General features: G+C 39.8%; 1 protein-coding gene across 2 annotated transcripts; it reads left to right on the top strand.

Moving 5' to 3' along the window:
- Positions 1-4026: 4026 nt before the first annotated feature.
- Positions 4027-16832, top strand: abcg2a (ATP-binding cassette, sub-family G (WHITE), member 2a). 2 transcript variants are annotated; one of them, XM_066671189.1, is made up of 16 exons: positions 4027-4125; positions 5140-5346; positions 9160-9219; positions 9783-9897; positions 10305-10457; positions 11104-11261; positions 11628-11779; positions 12148-12243; positions 12379-12629; positions 14078-14160; positions 14357-14446; positions 14540-14664; positions 15228-15382; positions 15754-15843; positions 15998-16092; positions 16492-16832. In XM_066671189.1, exons 2-16 carry the CDS (start codon positions 5141-5143, stop codon positions 16640-16642), a joined length of 1980 nt encoding a protein of 659 aa, XP_066527286.1. In that variant the 5' UTR covers positions 4027-4125; position 5140; the 3' UTR covers positions 16643-16832. The 2 variants fall into 2 exon arrangements, with proteins under 2 accessions (XP_066527286.1, XP_066527285.1); XM_066671188.1 differs by lacking the exon at positions 4027-4125 and adding an exon at positions 4288-4418.
- Positions 16833-20054: the final 3222 nt, after the last annotated feature.

Genomic DNA, 20054 nt, shown 5'->3' with positions numbered 1-20054 from the left:
CCACATCCTCAGGTCCAGCATGGGTGAGCATGGAGTTTTCTTCCTGGATACCAGACTTCGTCAGTCTGTTCCTTATTTCGTTTACTGGTCCCCTCTTGTCTGGCCACACTGTGTGCAGCTGTATGTGCCTGTGTTTTCAAACTCGACTGAGAAAGTCTCCTGTACAGCCTCTGCAACATGTCCACGGGGAATAGTGACCACATCCGTCAGTTGTTGAAGACAGAGAATACAGTCAAGAGGGTTCATTGAGTCCAGTGCATGGGATGTTGTCATTCTGCTAAGTGCAATGAGAGAGTTTTGAAAGGATATGAAAAAACAGCCCCTCGTCAATTTCGTTTCCTCAAACTGTCTGTCTGCACAAATAGGAGGAGCTTCCTGACCACAGTAGAGGATTAGTGAACATGTTTTGTTGGTGTGTATGAGAGAGAGTGATAGAGGGGAAAAAAAAAAGCTGAGGGTCGCGGTGGGTCCAGAGCCTACCTGGAATCACTGGGCGCAAGGCAGGAATACACCCTGGAGGGGGCGCCAGTCCTTCACAGGGTGACACAAAATCACTCACACCTACGGATACATTTGAGTCGCAAATCCACCTACCAACGTGTGTTTTTGGACTGTGGGAGGAAACCGGAGCACCCGGAGGAAACCCACGCAGACACAGAGAGAACACACCAACTCCTCACAGACAGTCACCCGGAGGAAACCCACACAGACACAGGGAGAACACACCACACTGCTCACAGACAGTCACCCGGAGGAAACCCACGCAGACACAGGGAGAACACACCAACTCCTCACAGACAGTCACCCGGAGGAAACCCACACAGACACAGAGAGAACACACCACACTTCTTACAGACAGTCACCCGGAGGAAACCCACACAGACACAGGGAGAACACACCACACTGCTCACAGACAGTCACCTGGAGGAAACCCACGCAGACACAAAGAGAACACACCACACTTCTCACAGACAGTCACCCGGAGGAAACCCACGCAGACACAAAGAGAACACACCACACTCCTCACAGACAGTCACCCGGAGGAAACCCACGCAGACACAGGGAGAACACACCACACTGCTCACAGACAGTCACCCGGAGGAAACCCACGCAGACACAGGGAGAACACACCACACTGCTCACAGACAGTCACCTGGAGGAAACCCACGCAGACACAGAGAGAATACAATACACTCCTCACAGACAGTCACCCGGAGGAAACAAGTGCAGATGAACTTGTTTAGGAGGCAGTAACAGTCAGATTCTCTGGATGTTTACTTTTTGTAAGAAAGCTTGTTTGATCTCTGGCCTAGATCTGAATTTTAATTTCATTTTTATTTTCATTTTCAAAACACACACACGCACACACAATTGGTGTTACAATTCAAATTCATGAATGAAGCCATTATTTAAGCCAGATTTATTTACTTTTATGCTGATGCCACTGATGCCAGGCAGCGGTGAGCTAAAGATTTAAGAAGCGGGCTCAGGACCAAAAAGTCACCAGTTCCATCCCCAGAAAAAGTTATTTTCTTCATGAGAGTGATGCCAAATTTAACAGGCTGTGGAATGGGTCAGTCATTCAGCCAGGGTACTATAGCTTGGAATAAGTGATGGTAAATATCTCACCTAAACATCACTTTAATTTTATCCCTTAAAGGCACGGTCCACTCATATTTAAGTATATAAAAATATATGATCATCTTATTGTTATGCAACAGAATAAATGTATAAATATTTACTGTATAAATATATATAAATATATATTATAAATGGCCTAAAAATCACCGTCTGCTCTGAATACTAAAGGTGTTATTGACAGTGGATTTGCCGTGGCTATATAAAAAAGTGGGCTCAGTAGGAGAGGAGTAGTGCTTGCAAGAGCTAGCTCCATTACGCTGGGTTTGGATGCCCCCTGATAACTGTAGTGAATTTTATGTAAAATACACTCACATTCACTGCGCTACTATGACATTAACGGAGGACCCATGTTCCCCTGTAAGGCCCAGGGGCAGGGTGTGTTTGGGGGCTGTAGCATGTTTCAGGAAGCTGACACATACTTTAGCAATTACAACGCAAAGTGGGTGCATGAGTTTTATCACTGAGATTTACAACCATCCCCCAGAGAATGTCTTTAAATTTCAGCATGTCTTCAGAGACCGAATGGGTAATGAGTATAAGTATAAACATAAATGTATCACTAACTCTAGTCGTGTCTGTGGCAGACCTGATGTTACATAACTCACTTAGTTCAGCCCACTGAAAGCCAACAGGCGAAGACAGGAAAATAGTTAACAATATTTCTCAAAAGAAAAAGATTTGTGTGTGTGTGTGTGTGTGTGTGTGTGTGTGTGTGTGTGTGTGTGTTCACAGAGGGCTTAAAAGTGGAAGACACATTTTGTTGTATATTGTACTGTGACAAATATATGCATGTTTCACGTTTTTCTGTTGTGAAATCACACTTTTCATTTTACATGGAAAATGTTTTTTTTTTCTTATCTCCCTTCACTGCCATACTTAACCACACATGCCTTTCCCTGGTATGTCCCCACGAACGCTCACCTGCGGGGTATGAGGGTGTGCTGAGATGAACCTGATAAAGCTTTATGGGAGCAGAGTCCATGCAGACTGCAGAACTCAGTAAACACTATTCTCATGACGGTCAGTGTAGCAGGGAGTGTTGTGTAAGGGTCTCCATATCACCTGCCAGAGGAGGACAATAATACACAGTAATCACTGTGATTAAATCCTATAACCTCTTGTTTTATTACAATATAGTGTATACTATACTGTAATATAGTGTTAGCCTATGTATTAAATCCATCCATCCATTATCTGTAACCGCTTATCCAATTTAGGGTCGCGGGGGGTCCAGAGCCTACCTGGAATCATCGGGCGCAAGGCGGGAAAACACCCTGGAGGGGACGCCAGTCCTTCACAGGGCAACACACACACTTTTGAGTCGCCAATCCACCTGCAACGTGTGTTTTTGGACTGTGGGAGGAAACCGGAACACCTGGAGGAAACCCACACGGACACAGGGAGAACACACCAACTCCTCACAGACAGTCACCCAGAGCTGGAATCGAACCCACAACCTCCAGGCCCCTGGAGCTGTGTGACTGCGACACTACCTGCTGCACCACCGTGCCGCCCATGTATTAAATGTTTAACACTTATTCCCAACATGTACAGAATGAAGAAAAACACAAAAAAAACCAATGTGTTTTACCCTGAAACACATAAGTGTTTCATTTATTCATTATCTGTAAGCGCTTATCCAGTTCAGGGTCGCAGTGGGTCCAGAGACTACCTGGAATCATTGGGCGCAAGGTGGGGATACACCCTGGAGGGGGCGCCAGTCCTTCACAGGGCAACACAGATACACACACATTTATTCACACACAATCCACCTACCAACGTGTGTTTTTGGACTGTGGGAGGAAACTGGAGCACCCGGAGGAAACCCACGCAGACACAGGGAGAACACACCACACTCCTCACATAAATGTTTAAAAATACTAATAATTTTGGTAAAAAAAAAATTATACACGGTCCAAAAACACACATTGGTAGGTGGATTGGTTACTCAAAAGTGTCCATAGGGGTGAGTGTGTTGTCTGGCGCCCCCTCCAGGGTGTATTCCCGCCTTGCGCCCAATGATTCCAGATAGGCTCCGGACCCACCGCGTCCCTGAACTGGATAAGCGGTTACAGATAATGAATGAATGAAATAGACAGTTTTATTCTCTGCGGTGTTGTAGCAGACCACCTAGCTATGGGCCCAAGGTCATTTTAATTTAAAACCCCTGCTTTACAGTGGTACACATTACAATACATTGTCCTGCTGTGATATTTATAATTTCTAAAAGCACGCGCTAGTATCCTGCGAGGGCCACGTGCATGCAGTGTGGCCCAGTGCAGCCAGCTACTGCGGTAGGTTACATATGTCTATCTCCACCCGTGTTCGAACAGGCCCCGCCTTCCCGCCTTGTGATTGGCTGATTGTTCAGACTGTGTCAGAAAATCTGAGAAGACAAAACCTCAGTCAGCATCTCCCACAGTCTCCGAGCGGTATTCATCTGAGCGACAGGGAGACGGTGGAGTGGAGACTCACTTCTGGAAGGTAAAACTACGGATTATGTCCTCAGGGGTTCACGGAGAACTGTTTAGCGGCTTAAATGACTTCAAAAAATATTACTTTCATTTAAAAAACTAAAACGTTAATATCGCGAGGAGCAGTGACCGTTACTCGGGTTGGTTGGGAGTTCGAGAGAGAAATGTAGCGATAGCCTCTCCTAAATAATACACACACACACCACCAAATAATACATCTTTCAAACATTATTTGAAGCGTTTTAGAATTATTTTGGCCTTCAGCGAGTTCATGTGGAGGCGTCTTTCCGTTCCAGTAAAACAGTTGAGAGAAGCTTAAAGGGAAAATCCAACTTGTTTGAAAAAAATTCAACTTCATTTGAAGTGTAAACAGTCATTCTCTGTGTTTTAATGGTGTATATGGTGTTATAATGTGTAGATAGTGTTATAATGGTGTATATGGTGTTATAATGTGTAGATAGTGTTATAATGTGTCTTCTGGAAAAAAAGAGAATGTAATAGTCCTTCAAAGTACACAACTGGACTTTAAGCCCACTTTCGTTTCTTTTAAAGGGACATTTTCTCCATCTTTAAGAGATGTACAGTGTGATTTGATTCTAAGAGTGTATTTAGCTACAAGCCTGAACTGAGGAAATGTAGCTAGCTAGTGATAGTCACTCTTAACTTGAAAGCATAAATGTTTGTGTGATAAAAAGATTTTATCAAGACCTGGAGACTCTTTTTTTTCTTCATATTTTCATTTCCCAGACTATAACACTGATATTATGTTAGGGGGGGGGGGGTACTTGCTTATGTTTATTTGCTTCTCTGTCAGGTCTAAAGAGAGTAGGATGCCAAATAGGATTTGCTGTAAAATGTCAAATGTTTGGTATGAACTGGTTGTTTGGGGATAGTGCTGGGCAGCATAGGACACACTCTGATGCACATAGTCATGTAGCAGCATAATTTTGGTGTTGTATTGCAATGCTAAATTCTTTGACTGCCAACCCTGTTTTTAAGGATTTCTTTTTCCGTGTCTTTGCAGGATGTCGGAACAGAGCATTCACCTCCCAAATGTGGGGAGCTCAGGGAACGGCAAGCTCGCACTGAAAGCCTCCTCTTCTTCCTCGTCCTCATCTTTTCGTCGTGGGGCCACGGTGAGCTTCCATAAAATCCACTACGCTGTGGAAATGAGGAGCGGCTTACTGTGTAAAAGGAAGGTTACCCACAAAGACATCCTCATTGACCTCAAGTAAGTCCTAAATACCTGGAAATAAGTAAAAACTTTATGGAATATGAAAGTTACAATTTAATTTGAAATGTTTTACTATAAGTAGGTTAATATAAAATGTATACAAGGAATAAAGTAATTTAGGTCCCTGTGGTGCAAGGCTGGAAACGGCATGTGACCTTCGAGCCCACAGATGGCAATACATGAGAAATCATCATGCTAATGAACATGCTACAGAAAATTATTTTAATGCAGTACCCTGCTGCATAAGAAAATACCGACTGAAACACTCTTTGCAGAAATAAGAAAGTTCATAATGTTATGGCTGATCTGTGTCCATTTATTCAGCTCCACTGACCATACAGCAGTGCTTTGTTTTTCTACAACTACAGTCTGTCTGTTGCTCTCCATACAGGTTGTAGTAATGTTTTGGCTGATTGGTGTGTAGCTTTCACATTAGCTTCATAACTTAATACTTTATAACAGATACCAAATAATAAATCACAAGTTTAAGAAGGTACTTAAGCCTTAGTTTCAAGTGGTTAATCTCTTAATAACCACCTAGGCATCTGTTTTATATAATAGCACTAATAGTTTTACACTGCGGTGTAAAAGGCTGAAAGGTGATTGGTTCAAAGGTTATCTCATATGTAATTATGTCCTTACACTAAGCACATCTCCAGATAAATCCAGTAGTTTTGTAACTGATAGCAAAGGCATTCAACTTAAGTTCTGCCATTGATGCTAAGTAGCTGGCTTCATGATGCAGGTGATATTTTCATTTGCTCCTTACACAGTATTATTTACCTTCCAACGTGCTGGAAGGAGTCAGGCTTATACTTTGACCTAAATCAGGTTTTCTCGTTTTTGTTATATCAACTGAAATTAGAGTTAAATCATTTGTTCATTTTAGTTACTTAAGTGGTGTTTTTTTGTAATACTGATATAACAGAAGACTGCAGCTTGCGAACAGCCTGAATTTGTTGTGAGTTTGATCGTCCTCTGACTTTCTAGATATGTTTTTGTGAGTGGTTTGACAATTTTACGCAGACAAACCTTTACTTACATCAAGTCACACGTTTAATATAGTGGGTTTAATACATTAAACTGTACAAAAGTATCAGAGAATATACTTCTACTCTAAAGATGAGCCTTGGGTTATTGTACAATCTTATTGTAAGCTAACATTGTCGTATAGTTCACTGCTCAATACACCTTAGTCATAGTTATACAATGTTGCTGACTTAACACTCCTGATGTTTTGTATTACGTATTGTGATAGATATTTGACCTGCAGCCTATTAAAATTTATTGGCACATCCATAATGTGACATGCACATGTCACAGTGTAGACTGGAATAGTTAATCTACATTTGTTGATACAGTGACTCATTTCAGCAGAATTGCTGATCTGGATCTGAGTTTTTATAGTGACACTAAAAACCACACAATATAATGACAAATTAATAAGAAATTAAATGAGTGGCCAGCATCAATGCGAGTCTGCAAATTGTTTAAACATGACTAAGGTTGATATAGCTCAATTAAAAACCAAATTAAAATGCAGCAAGTCCAACAAGCAGCATAGTGTTGGTCTCAGGATCAAATGGTTTGGACAAATGCACACAGCTGTAAAAACAGCCCAACCATATATCAGACTTAAAGACTCAGTGACAAGAACCTTGGAGAATGGGACTTAATTAACTAATGGATACATAGAGATGAGATGATATTTGGTTTTGGTACCTAATAAAGCACAAATAATATACAACATATGGACTGTCTAAGTGCGTTGACTATGTCCGAGATTGAGTCTCATTTGCATTTTGCAGCGCATAGTGATTTCATCACTGCAAAAGCCATTATCCCTTGGCTATTAAATATTAATAAATATAATAAATACGTGCAGCCCCAATATTAATATGTTTTGGAAGGCTCCCTCAACAGTCCCAGGTGTCTAAAAATATGAGTGTGTGTGTGTGTATGTGGCAAACATCAAGGATTTTAACCTGATCTGTGGTCAGTGGCTTTCTAATGAGGGACAGACTATGGAAAAGGATGTGATTGAATGAAGGGAAGGAAGTGTGCAGGTCTACAATGATTAGAAGGAGGGCAACCCCCAACCGAGACAGAGGGAGAGAGAAAGAAAGATAGGCTTACATAAACCAAATCAAGCAGCGTTACACAATTACTTGCAAAGGAAGAGACATGCACGTACTGAGACATTTCCCATGTGGACGTTTATATCATCTTAGAGACACACAAACAGAAATTCAGTTACATACACATTTTGTTCATTCCAGCGTGTACATGGGAACACACAAAAGCACACACACACAAACACACCTGTAATTCCCCACTATTCATGTTCTTACATACACATCCGTGACTGCCTGAGATAAAAGAGAGGGTAGAACAATGGAAGCTGAACTTCTCCTGTGATCTGTGTATAAAAAAATAATGGAGCAGGGAGCAGTAAAACATATAAAAGAGGTTTGGCTAAACAAGTTAGTGATAGTAAAGTATTCCCACAGTGCAAATCAGGTTATTTAAAAGATTTAAGCCATAAAAACCTGTCATGGCCTTGACTCCTCACCTCTCAGCATTAGATAAGGGACTACAAACACGCACATACCTCTGTGCTTCCACATGTTATATTTAGCTATAGCTCAGATACATGTTTAGAGCTATTTACAACATTAACCAGGTTGAGCTTAGATTACTTTTAAAAGCTTTACCACAGAGTTTTGTTTATATCAACTTCTTAGAACTCAAGTTTATAAAATTATCAAAATGAAAAAAATATTGTAATAAAAGACAAAAGGCATTTTTTGGCATATAGTGGAAGATGTGGAATCAGGATGTTGTGTGTGTGTGCGCGCACCTGTGAGTGTGTGTGTGTGTGGTGCATGTGTCTGTGTTTGTATGCTGGTTTTAAGTATGGACACTTCTGTTCTTTATGAGAACACAAAATCATGACGTAGCAGTAAGCATTAACAATATATATATATATATAAACAGTCAGCAGCCTTGTGTAACCATGACTAAGATGAATAGAGCAGTGAACTATAGTACAGTTTAATCTAGCAATAAACTAGCTTGCACAATAGCAATAACCCAAACTATGGCTCAGCATGAAGTCTTTTTTTTTTTTTAAAGATCTAGTCATTGATAGTGTGAAAATACATTTTTATTTTAAGTTTTATATTTAACCTCAATGATAATTGGACATTTCATATTCAGGAATAAAAGTTATGTGATTGACACTGGCCAGTTTTATATAAAGTTGTCACATAAAAAAAAATCATAAATCAAAGGCTGTTAAATGTATTTAAATGCATGACCTGCCTTTGAATTAAGCAGCTCTGGTTTGTTTGCAAACATATATTCTGTGCCCAGACTATGTGAATTATGGTGAATAAATACAGTATTTGACAATGATTAGAATCATAATCAAAATCAAGCTTTAATGGCCAACTGTTTGAACACGCAAGGAATTTGCCTTTGGTTACACAGTAGCTCAGTGTACACAGTATCAGACAATAAACACTTCACAGTTCAGTAACATAGAAATACGTAGAGGTCTATCACACATGCGAAAATTGAGTGTACTCAGGAACACATTCAAACATCTTGTCAAAATAGGGTATATGCTACTTAAAATGTACAGTAGTACCCAGATAAAAATACTATATTTAGTAGATAAATATAAAATACCACTATATGTATGTATATATATATATATATATATATATATATATAAAACACACACACACATAAATACTGTGCAGTTAACAAATGCTTAATTAAACTGTTTTTTGCTTTTGTACCTAGTGGGATTATGGGTCCTGGAATGAATGCCATATTAGGAGCGACTGGAAGTGGAAAATCATCGTAAGTATTTGTGTTCTGTGCATGTATTGAATTTCTTTTGAGGAAATATGGATATTTTAGTAGTTTCTTTAAAAATGTATCAGATATGGATAGATATGGTAGTTAGTGTTATAGTGGTGAGAGGATTGTTGCGCAGTAGTTTTATAATTTAATTTTAATGGGGTAATAAAGAATGTTATTAATGTCTTCATGAAGATATTGGGGCGGCACGGTGGCGCAGCCACACAGCTCCAGGGGCCTGGAGGTTGTGGGTTCAATTCCCGCTCCGGGTGACTGTCTGTGTTGGTGTGTTCTCCCCGTGTCTGCGTGGGTTTCCTCCGGGTGCTCCGGTTTCCTCCCACAGTCTAAAAACACATGTTGCAGGTGGATTGGCGACTCGAAAGTGTCCGTAGGTGTGAATGTGTGTGTGTCTGTGTTGCCCTGTGAAGGACTGGCGTCCCCTCCAGGGTGTATTCCCGCCTTGCGCCCGATGATTCCAGGTAGGCTCTGGACCCCCCGTGACCCTAAATTGGATAAGCGGTTACAGATAATGGATGAAGATATTGGATTTTGACTGAATGCAGGTTTCTGGATGTATTGGCGGCAAGGAAGGACCCCAGAGGACTGTCAGGAGAAGTTCTTATAGATGGAGCACCACAGCCTTCAAACTTCAAATGTCTGTCTGGATACGTAGTACAGGTACACACACACACATAAAACAAAACACATTCACTTCCTGCATGTTCATGTTAAAGAATGCTGAGCAATGATTTTTCAACTTTTTTAGTGTTAGAAAAAGGAGAACTGTTTACAGTTGTGACCTAATTCCAGCTTAGGCCACAACTACCATGACTAAGGAAATTCTTAAGAGTGACTTTGACAGAAACTATCTGTTATAGTATAGAAAGTCTATACTAAAGTAGTACTAGCTACTTATTCACACATATATTAAATTACACTTCATCTTCATCAGTGCTAGGAATATTTGTAAGAATGTTATTAATTTCTCTGCATTATCAAAATATTATTTTCTCTGATTCTCTGTTTTTGAATTATTCTTTTTTTAATGCTAATCTTAACCCTAATAATCTCTACTCTGTGTTTAGGATGACGTTGTCATGGGAACGCTAACAGTGCGGGAGAATTTTCGTTTCTCTGCGGCGTTGAGGCTTCCAATGTCAGTCAGTCAGAAGGAGAAGGAAGAGAAAATAGAGCACCTCATAGAAGAGCTAGGACTGACTAAAGTAGCTGATTCACGGGTAGGACGCACATAACTGCACAGACACACACAAACACACACACACACACACACACACTTGAGTGCTCTTCCAGTGTCAGACAGCTAAATGAAGGAAGCAAAATTAAATGACTCATTTGTCCACTCAGAAATCTCTTACGAAGGAAGAAACAAGGCTGTTTAATTCTGCCTTTCCAGTAACTTGAAAAGGAGGTTTTGCAAATATCCAGAGAGCCATTTAGAACCCAGGTTTCAGCAGACCTCTGCTTGTGGAGTCACTATGATATACATATACAAAAAATAATACATAAACATGAAAAGTTTGACCAACAAATTAAGATCTTCCAAAGTAAGCCCTTCAGTGAACATCACAGAACATGGGTCTTAGGACTGTGACTAGTGACTAGTCAGGGTATACATACAAATCCCACTTAAAAGTGGCATGTATATTCAATTTCTGTTTTCAGAATTTAACATTCTGAAAACACAGCGTGCATACTGAACTGTATTGATGGAAGAGCATGTCCTTTTTTTTAAGAAACATAATTCTGAAATAAGTAAATGTACATTTCATCTTTATCTAATTTCATTCAGCAGATATTAGAGGCCTAGGTTTTTAAGAGTGTGATTTGTTTCCCTGTGGCTATGGTTGTCTGTCTGTGCGATAGGTGGGCACTCAGCTGATTCGAGGGATTTCAGGAGGTGAAAGAAAGAGGACAAATATTGGAATGGAACTTATTATGGACCCTTCTGTTCTTTTTCTGGATGAACCCACAACAGGACTGGATGCCAGCACAGCTAATTCCGTACTCTCACTGCTGAAGAGGTGCATATATACATTATCTGTGCCAATTCGTGTGTTTTTATATTATTTTTTAATACAGTGCAGTTTCTATATATGTTATACTTTAGTTGTGTAGTTACAACGAAGAAGGTTTCACCTTCTTTAAATATTGAGTTTTCTGGATAGTCATTTCACAACCATCAGCCACTTCCTAGTTTTTGAACAGGGATTGCTGGTGCTATAAAATGTTAAGTGCACTAAAATGTATTCAACGCCACAAAAATTCCCTACAGTTGATGCATAGTTTTCTACATCATCGGCTCTGAAAACCAACAAGTAATGCACATATTGCTTTAGTTCTACATTTTAAAATTTGAAAGTAAATGTCTTGTTACGTTTCTTCTGCAGAATGTCAAATCATGGTCGTACCATTATCCTGTCCATACACCAGCCACGTTACTCCATCTATCGGCTCTTTGACAGTCTAACACTTCTGGCTGGGGGCAGACAGGTCTACCATGGACCTGCACAGAGCGCTCTGGAGTATTTCAGTGAAATTGGTAAGATCCAGAGACCACCAATCAGTGACATTAAAGATTACTGATCACTTGTTTAATGGATTTTTATATTACACTGTTTATTAATGTATGCTCTGTATATTAATTATCATGATAGATTGATTGGTCAGTTTGTTGTTGTTCACAGTTAAGAAAGAGAGCTCATGCCTCTGATGAACTTCTCAACAATACCAGTTCATAATGAGTTCAGAGTTAGAAATTTTATAATGCTATGGATCCCATGTGTAATAGAGGTTTATCAGGCCATTTTTGATTTCTCTCTTTTGGGTGAAAGTGTGGACTTTAGTTTTACACTAAAGAAACAGATATTCTCTTAGAAAATGATGAAAGGGGTATTTTAATTCTCTAAGGATTTGACTGTGAACCGCACAACAACCCTGCTGACTTTTTCCTGGATGTTATCAATGGAGATGTTTCCACAATAAACCAAAAGAAAGACCAAGAGGGTATGTTTATCTTTTCTCCTCTTTCTTCTGTTTCAATATGTCTCTTTCTGTTTGTCTGTCTGTCTTTAAACACATTGTTTGAAATGATTATTGTAAAAAAATAAAACGATGATTTTTTTTTGTTGTGTTTTCTAGACCTGGATGCACAACAGTGCATGTCATCTCACCAAAACATTGAGCAGCATCTAGTGGAGCAGTATAAAAAGTGGTCATACTACGCAGAAACCAAAGAGAAGCTGGAGCAGATCATGCAGGGCCGGAACTACAGTGGGAAGCCCAAGTTTCGTACCATTACATACAACACAACCTTTGGCCACCAGTTCAAATGGGTGCTAAAGAGGACTTTTCGCAACCTCATGCTCAACCCACAAACCTCCTTTGCTCAGGTGACAAAAAAGCTTAATACACAATCATTCTTCTGGTCATATTAATATATCCAGTGGTATGCAAAAATGTGGACACCTCTAGTCAAATTGTATCTTGATTTTCTAATTGCGTATACATTTCTAAAAGTATTCGCTCACCCATCCAAATTATTTAATTCAGGTGTTCAAATCACTTCCATGGCCACAGGAGTATAAAACCAAGCATTTAGGCATGCAGACTGCTTCTACAAACATTTGTGTAAAATAACGGGTTCCTCTCAGGAGTGAATTTCAGCATGGTACCGCAGTAGGATGTCCTATCGTGAAATTTCCTCGCTACTAAATATTTCCCAGTCAACTATCAGTGGTATTATAACCAAGTAGAAGAGATTATGAATAACAGCAACTCAACCACGAAGTGGTAGGCCAGTTAAATGACTGAGTAAGGTTAGCAGATGCTGAGGTGCATAGTGCAGAGAGGTCACCAACGTTCTACAGAGTGAATTGGTGCAGATCTTCAAACTTTATGTGGCTTTTAGATTAGCTCCAGAACAGAGCGTAGATAGCTTCATGGAATAGGTTTCCATATCCGAGCAGCTGCATCCAAGCCTTACATCATCAAGTGCAATACAAAGGGTACCCATGTACAAAACAAGGTCCATAAAGACATGGATGAGGGAGTTTAGTGTTAAAGAAATTTATTGGCCTGCACAGAGCCCTGACCTCAACCCAATAGCCAGGCATTCTCACCCAGCATCATTGTCTAACCTCACAAATGCACTTCTGGAAGAAAGGTTGAAAATTATGAGAGAACGTTTAGGCCAAAATTCAAACTTGCCTCTCACACATGCTATCAAACTATGACACACACTCACTATCAATCTACTCATAAACACATCAATCTGCTCACAATCCAGCAGGCCTCTCACAGCCAGCCAATGCAAGTGTTGATGAGGAGATACTTTGTTTATTTAATCTCTATAAACAGCAACTTTCATTCATTCGCTGTAACCGCTTATCCAGTTCAGGGTCACGGTGGGTCCAGAGCCTACCTGGAATCATTGGGTGCAAGTTTTTGGACTTTGAGAGGAAACCCACGCAGACACAGGGAGAACACACCAAACTCCTCACAGTCACCCAGAGCGGGAATCGAACCCACAACCTTCAGGCCCCTAGAGCTGCGTGACTGCGACACTACCTGTTGCACCACCGTGACCTAATGGTTAGAGGAGAGGGCTTAGGACTGAACGGTTCTGGTTCAATTCCCATGACCAGCAGGAACATTGGGGGTGGTGGTAGTGAAGCAACAGCACTGTCGTCCTCCCTCAATCCATGACTGAGGAGACCTTGAATCCGCACCACTCTGGGTGTGATATGATATGAGATATGAGCTCTGACATGGTCAGAGAGAGAGCAGAGTGGACTTTTCACTTTGAATACACTGATTCATAAACAATTTCTCTTCCCAGATCGGAGTCACGCTTTTCTTAGCTCTGATTGTTGGCGCAATCTTTTTTGGGGTGTCGAACACCTCAAGTGGAATTCAGAACAGGTGAGAAATTCAAGATTGTTTTGTAATGATATTCTGATATATGTTGTATATGAAAATGTGTTTTTTGACAGTGAATTATACATTATTTGCAAACTTCTTTATATCCAGCCTGGTAACATACAGAATTATAGCATTTGAGATTAAGATTCTTCCAGTGTATATTGGGGCAGGTATTAACTGCAGTGTTTAACTTCAGGATGGGTTCTCTCTTCTTCATCACCACTAATCAGTGTTTCAGCGCTGTGTCCTCCGCCGAACTTTTCATCACAGAGCGCAAGCTCTTCTTGTGAGTACAGAGGAAAGTGTGTACACTAAGACAAATTTACTTTTAAATGCAGCAGTTAAAATTTTAACAAATGTGTCAAATGTCCCTCTACAGACATGAATACGTCAGTGGCTACTATAGAGTGTCTGTGTATTTCCTGAGTAAGATTCTCTCAGATATTCTCACGCTGCGCACCTTTCCTTCAATCATCTTCAGCTGTGTGGCCTACTGGATGATAGGTAATACACACACACACACACACACAACCCCACACTTTTTGTTTTTCCAAAAATGTGTTTATTTTAAAGGAAAGAATCAATCTACCAATGTAGACCAAATCTACCAAAGCATACCTTTTTTTAAAGATGAATGTTATATATTTGGTCAATTTATAATTTTTTTAAGTGATATCCTAGATGAGCGACACAGTGGCGCTGCAAGTAGTGTGGTTGTGAGTCTGGGCGGATTGGTTCTCCGGGTGTCTGCGTGGGTTTCCTCCAGGCTCTCCAGTTTCCTCCCACAATCCAAAAACACACATTGATAGGTGGATTGGCTACTATTACCCCCCCAACCAATTTTCTTCAACAATTCACTTATGACAATTACAGACAACTTTCAGACAATTTTAATTTCAAAAAGATTTACAAGATTTACAAATGTTAGTTTAAATCTTAAATGTGATTCTGAGTAGGCCCCGGACCCACCACAGCCCTGAACTTGAGTGGTTACAGACAGTGAATGAATGAATGAATTAATTAATTGATTTTCTAGATACAATAAACAAAGTTTTCCTTTATTTCAGGTTACAAAGTAGATGTTGGAGCATTTTTCTTCTTCATGTTTACTGTTGCCATGACTGCATACACAGCAACTTCCATGACCATGGCCATCTCTGCTGACCAGAGTGTGGTGGCCATTGCCAATATCTTCATCACCATCAGCTTTGTGTTCATGATGGTGAGGACTCACCTAAACTCACATAAACATTATCTATTTCTATTGGTGTCATTCTTGTAGACAATAGGAATGCAGTGAACATTCAGGAAAATAAGATCAATAATATTTTCAAAAGCTCAGTCCAGTTGAACACACATTTTTAACACCCAACACACAGAAGACTATTTATCAAGCTAAAGGCTAGTTCCCCACACACTATTCGAAGGCAGTTTGCAAGACTCTTAAGATCAAAATTTTAAACGTTAAACTGTTCAATAGAACAATCAATAATGAAAACCTTCAGCAGTTCAACACCCACTTTTATACACAACCAACCCACGTCAGATTATTCATTCTTATTTATTGTTTGTTTTGTGTGTGTGTTTCTGTAGATTTTCTCAGGTTTGCTAGTGAATTTACCCAGCATTGCTGACTGGCTGAACTGGTTTAAATATCTGAGCATCCCTCGCTATGGCTTGACTGTAAGTTATCAGCCAGTGCTTTTGATGATCTATGACTTACTAAAAGGAATTGTTAGTTGTCTTCCCTGCGTGTTTACCTCAGTATCTGCAATTTATCCTGCACAAATTATCACTAAGAAATATGACAATAATAGTGATGATGGTTTGTATCCAGGCTCTGCAGGTGAATGAGTTTGTTGGGCTACATTTCTGTGACATGCGACCTGTTAACACAACTGCACCTAATGTGAACGTAACAATGGGTTTAGTGTAAGTATTTAATGTTTTTCTATTTTTTTCTTTTTCATTTATACATATAATTTCAGTATGCATTTTATATTGTGATATAAAATAAATTGCTTAGAATAAACCTTTTACAATAAATATAATAATAAAATGTTATTTGTTAATAGTTGAGGTTTTAGAGCTATAAAGGTTATTCTGACAGCGGTCTCTAAGTGGGGTTTCTTGGCTCACATTAGTTACATCATTGTATGACAGTTTGGATAAAAATTTAAATACTTAATGGGACAATTATTTGTTGGCCGTAGCATTCAGTGGATTTTCATCTTGACTTTCATCATTAATGGACTGAAGTGATGCGTATAGACCCTTCAATTTAAGATGGTAAAATGAATAGGATGCTTGACCAAACATTTTTGTTTGCAGCTGCACCAGTGGCACGGATTTCCTGACTGAGCAAGGCATTGACTACTCTTTGTGGGGCATGTGGCAGAACCACGTGGCTCTGGGCTGCATGATAATCATATTTCTTAGCATTGCATATCTGAAACTCCTCTTCATGAAGAAATTTACATAGACACACCCATATATCTACTGCCTTGATGCGCAGGTTCACCTCAGAAATCCATTAATGTTCTATTACTTTTACACGAGAGACTTTGCAAATTAGGTTTGCACTTCCTTGATATTACTCAGGACTGTTATACAGTAGCATTGTGCCAATGAAGGGAATATCATCTCTAAACAAATACACTGTAAATGCTTAACTGTACTTTTTCATATTTTTTGTTAATATTTTGTATAAAAAAATTCTGTTAAAATATGGTTGTGTTTTTTCTTACTGGAGAGTTAAACTCCAACTCAGTTTAATAGGCCTCACTGAATTGACCTTTCTATGCTACATTTAAATGTATTATTTCATGTAATTATGGCGCAGCAGGTAGTGTCACAGTCACACAGCTCCTGGAGGTTGTGGGTTCAAGCTCTGCTCCGAGTAACTGTCTGTGAGGAGTTTGGTGTCCGCGTGGGTTTCCTCTGGGTGCTCCAGTGTTCTTCTACAGTCCAAAACCACATGTTGGTAGGTGGATTGGTGAATCAAAAGTGTGAAGGTGTGTGTGTGTGTCACCCTGTGAAGGACTGGCACCCCCACCAGGGTGTAATCCTGCCTTGCACCCAATGACTCCAGACCCACCGCAACCCTGGACTTCATAAGCTTTATAATTATAGACCATGAATGAACGAATAAATGTAAGACGGATCATTACAGCACATTTTATCTCAGCATAAGACTAAATAGGTCGTCAGAGCAGTGACAATTTAGTTACCCATGTGTATAGTGTGTGGCTGGAGACTGCAGGAACAAAGTGGATTAGTTATATTGTAAGTTCTAAGAGTGCCTCCTCATTCTCCTGAAACAAATAATCTGTTGACATTTGTAGATATGTTTAATATAATATAATTTTTTGTCTTATGCATTAAATCTGTAATATGACATGTCATTTTTATTGTAAAACCTTTTTTAAGTTGTAAACTATATAATTTTGATAAGGTCTATAATTAATATTTTGAGAATCTGGAAATTGGATATTTTATGCAGGGGGTTAGTTCAGCTGTCCTCAACACAGAATTAGGAGTGGGTAATAATATATAATTATCAAATGTTATGATGCCCTAATTTGATGCAATTTTAATGACGTATCATGCTCTTGAAGAATGTTTCTTGGGAAAGATTGTAACCCCTTCACCCTCCACCACTGGGTTAAGAGTAAAATTAAGAAATGGTTTTCACGCTCACTTACTCCACTCTTCCTAAAACAACAGTGCCACCTAGCGGTAGCTTGTTCGCCTGTTGCCCTCATTTGTGGATAGGAGGCTGCACGTGTGTGGATCGGGTCCAAAAACCTGCGCGAGAAAATTAACAAAGATACGTCATAGAAAGGAGGTGAGTGACGTGATCCGCAAATGCAGATTCAACAGTTTATAAATGTATATTAAATTTGAGACTGTGACTTTACAAAAATATACAGTAAATTATTTTTTATAAAGCGTTAATTTGCACATGAAAATGATGAAAACCAAAAGCACATTCATGTATTTAACTGTATTTGTACAGGCCATAAGACACAGGCTGATGTATTTATTTGTGAATAATGAAACATTTGTGTGGAATTGGTAGAAACATTCACGCATTTGTCAATTTTCGCAACTAATCTAATTCCACAAAATCTTACTTGTTTTTACTTTAAGATGCACTTAATTTCCCCTACAGCTGTGTCCTATTTTTAGGAGGAAATTCTGTGACAGTCATTGAACTTTTTATCAGTGTAAGTATTATGCAACAACTGTTATATCACAGGAAGACTACTGAACTTTATTCGTGTGTGACATTAACAAACTCAGTGGAGTCAAGAATTAACTTTGTAATTAGCTTTATTGCTGTACGCAAACCTTCGAGCATCATCTAGTTTTCTGACTGGGACTACTTTTTGCTAAGTCTTACCATGCTTTCTGAAGAGCCTCTACTGCCACCTTGTGGTTAACAGTTCCCTACATTCTTCATATGCAGGCCTTGGTAACTAAGGTTATGTTATCTGGTAATAAGTTAAAAACTTTAAAAAATATGCTTTAAGTGGTGATATATGTGTGGTTAATATATAATTGTACCCTGGGCGGCCCCTGCGTGCAGGGTCCTGGAGGTTGTGGGTTCAAGCCCTGCTCTGGGTGACTGTCTGTGAGGAGTTTGGTGTGTTCTCTCCATGTCAATGTTGGTTTCCTCCGGGTGCTCCAGTTTCTTCCTATGGTCCAAAAACACACGCTGACGGCTCAAAAGTGTCCCTAGGTGTGAGTGAGTGTGTGTTGCCCTGTGTAGACCAGCAGTTCCGGGTAGTCTTCGGACCCACTGTGACCCTGAGATGGATAAGGGGTTACAGACAATGAATTAATTAATATAATTGTACCATTTAAAAGATCGTTTACCTTCTGCAACACCAGATGTCAATTTAAAAAATCATATTATTAACATTAGTAAAGCACAAAATAGATGTCCTCTGAGATCAAGGCCAAGTACAACAGAGCAAACGTCACAGTGCCCTCCCGTAACAAAGGCCAAACAGTACTCACTCTCTCTGATTACTGCTTTATTCTTTTCTGCAACAATATATCTCATTTAATTTGTTTCGTTTATTTGGCCCAGTTCTCAAGTGGACTTCCAAGCAATCATCAGTGAGGCAGGACCAATATTTGAACTTAATTATTTTCATGTGGGCAGAGGACGACCAGAAGGCTTGGTTCCATGAACGGGTCGATTGCAATCAACACATTGGGCACTCCTTATTTACAAACATCCATTAAGTCAGCCTGGTACTTTCAGTTGGAAGGAAACTGGGGCACCTAGAGGAAACCAACACCGACACAGAGAGAACAAACCACATTCCACAGACAATGACCATGAGGCAGTAATTGAACATACAATCTCAGTACTGCAGTGTGGCAGTGACACTACCATGCCTCCCTAGTAAGAGATACTGCCTGATTAATTCTATAGGTACGCTGTAACGCTCTAATGGCTACACCTGGAAGCAGCAGAGACGCTTTGCTCTCTGAACACTTAAGTACTTTGGAGTTGGGAAAAAGTCCCTGAGGCCGCCATCTTGGACGAATTCACTGACCTTGCGAGAGACATCAGTGAGAGAAATTATGAGTCTTTACACATGACGCAACCTGGACTTGAGTCAGTCTTTGCAAAAGACCCATAACTATGTTTCTGACTTACAATTATTGTAACAGTCTGAGTCTGTACAGAATTACAGGCCAAGCCTTTGGAAATTATAAACGCGACAGCATCAGTTAAAAGAACATGTTTCACCAACAAGGAAAGCCCTGAGAATTTTCTCAGAGTGTGTGTGGGAAGCTGAGTGTGTTTGTATTTTATGGTTGATATATGTAATGTGTAATCATACTGTGGTGTCCCAGAGGAGTAAATCTTCCCA

Source organism: Hoplias malabaricus, chromosome 5, assembly GCF_029633855.1.
Source record: "Hoplias malabaricus isolate fHopMal1 chromosome 5, fHopMal1.hap1, whole genome shotgun sequence".
NCBI classification, from domain to species: domain Eukaryota; kingdom Metazoa; phylum Chordata; class Actinopteri; order Characiformes; family Erythrinidae; genus Hoplias; species Hoplias malabaricus.
Note: the sequence above shows the minus strand (reverse complement) of the source record. Positions and strands in the feature narration are given on the sequence as shown.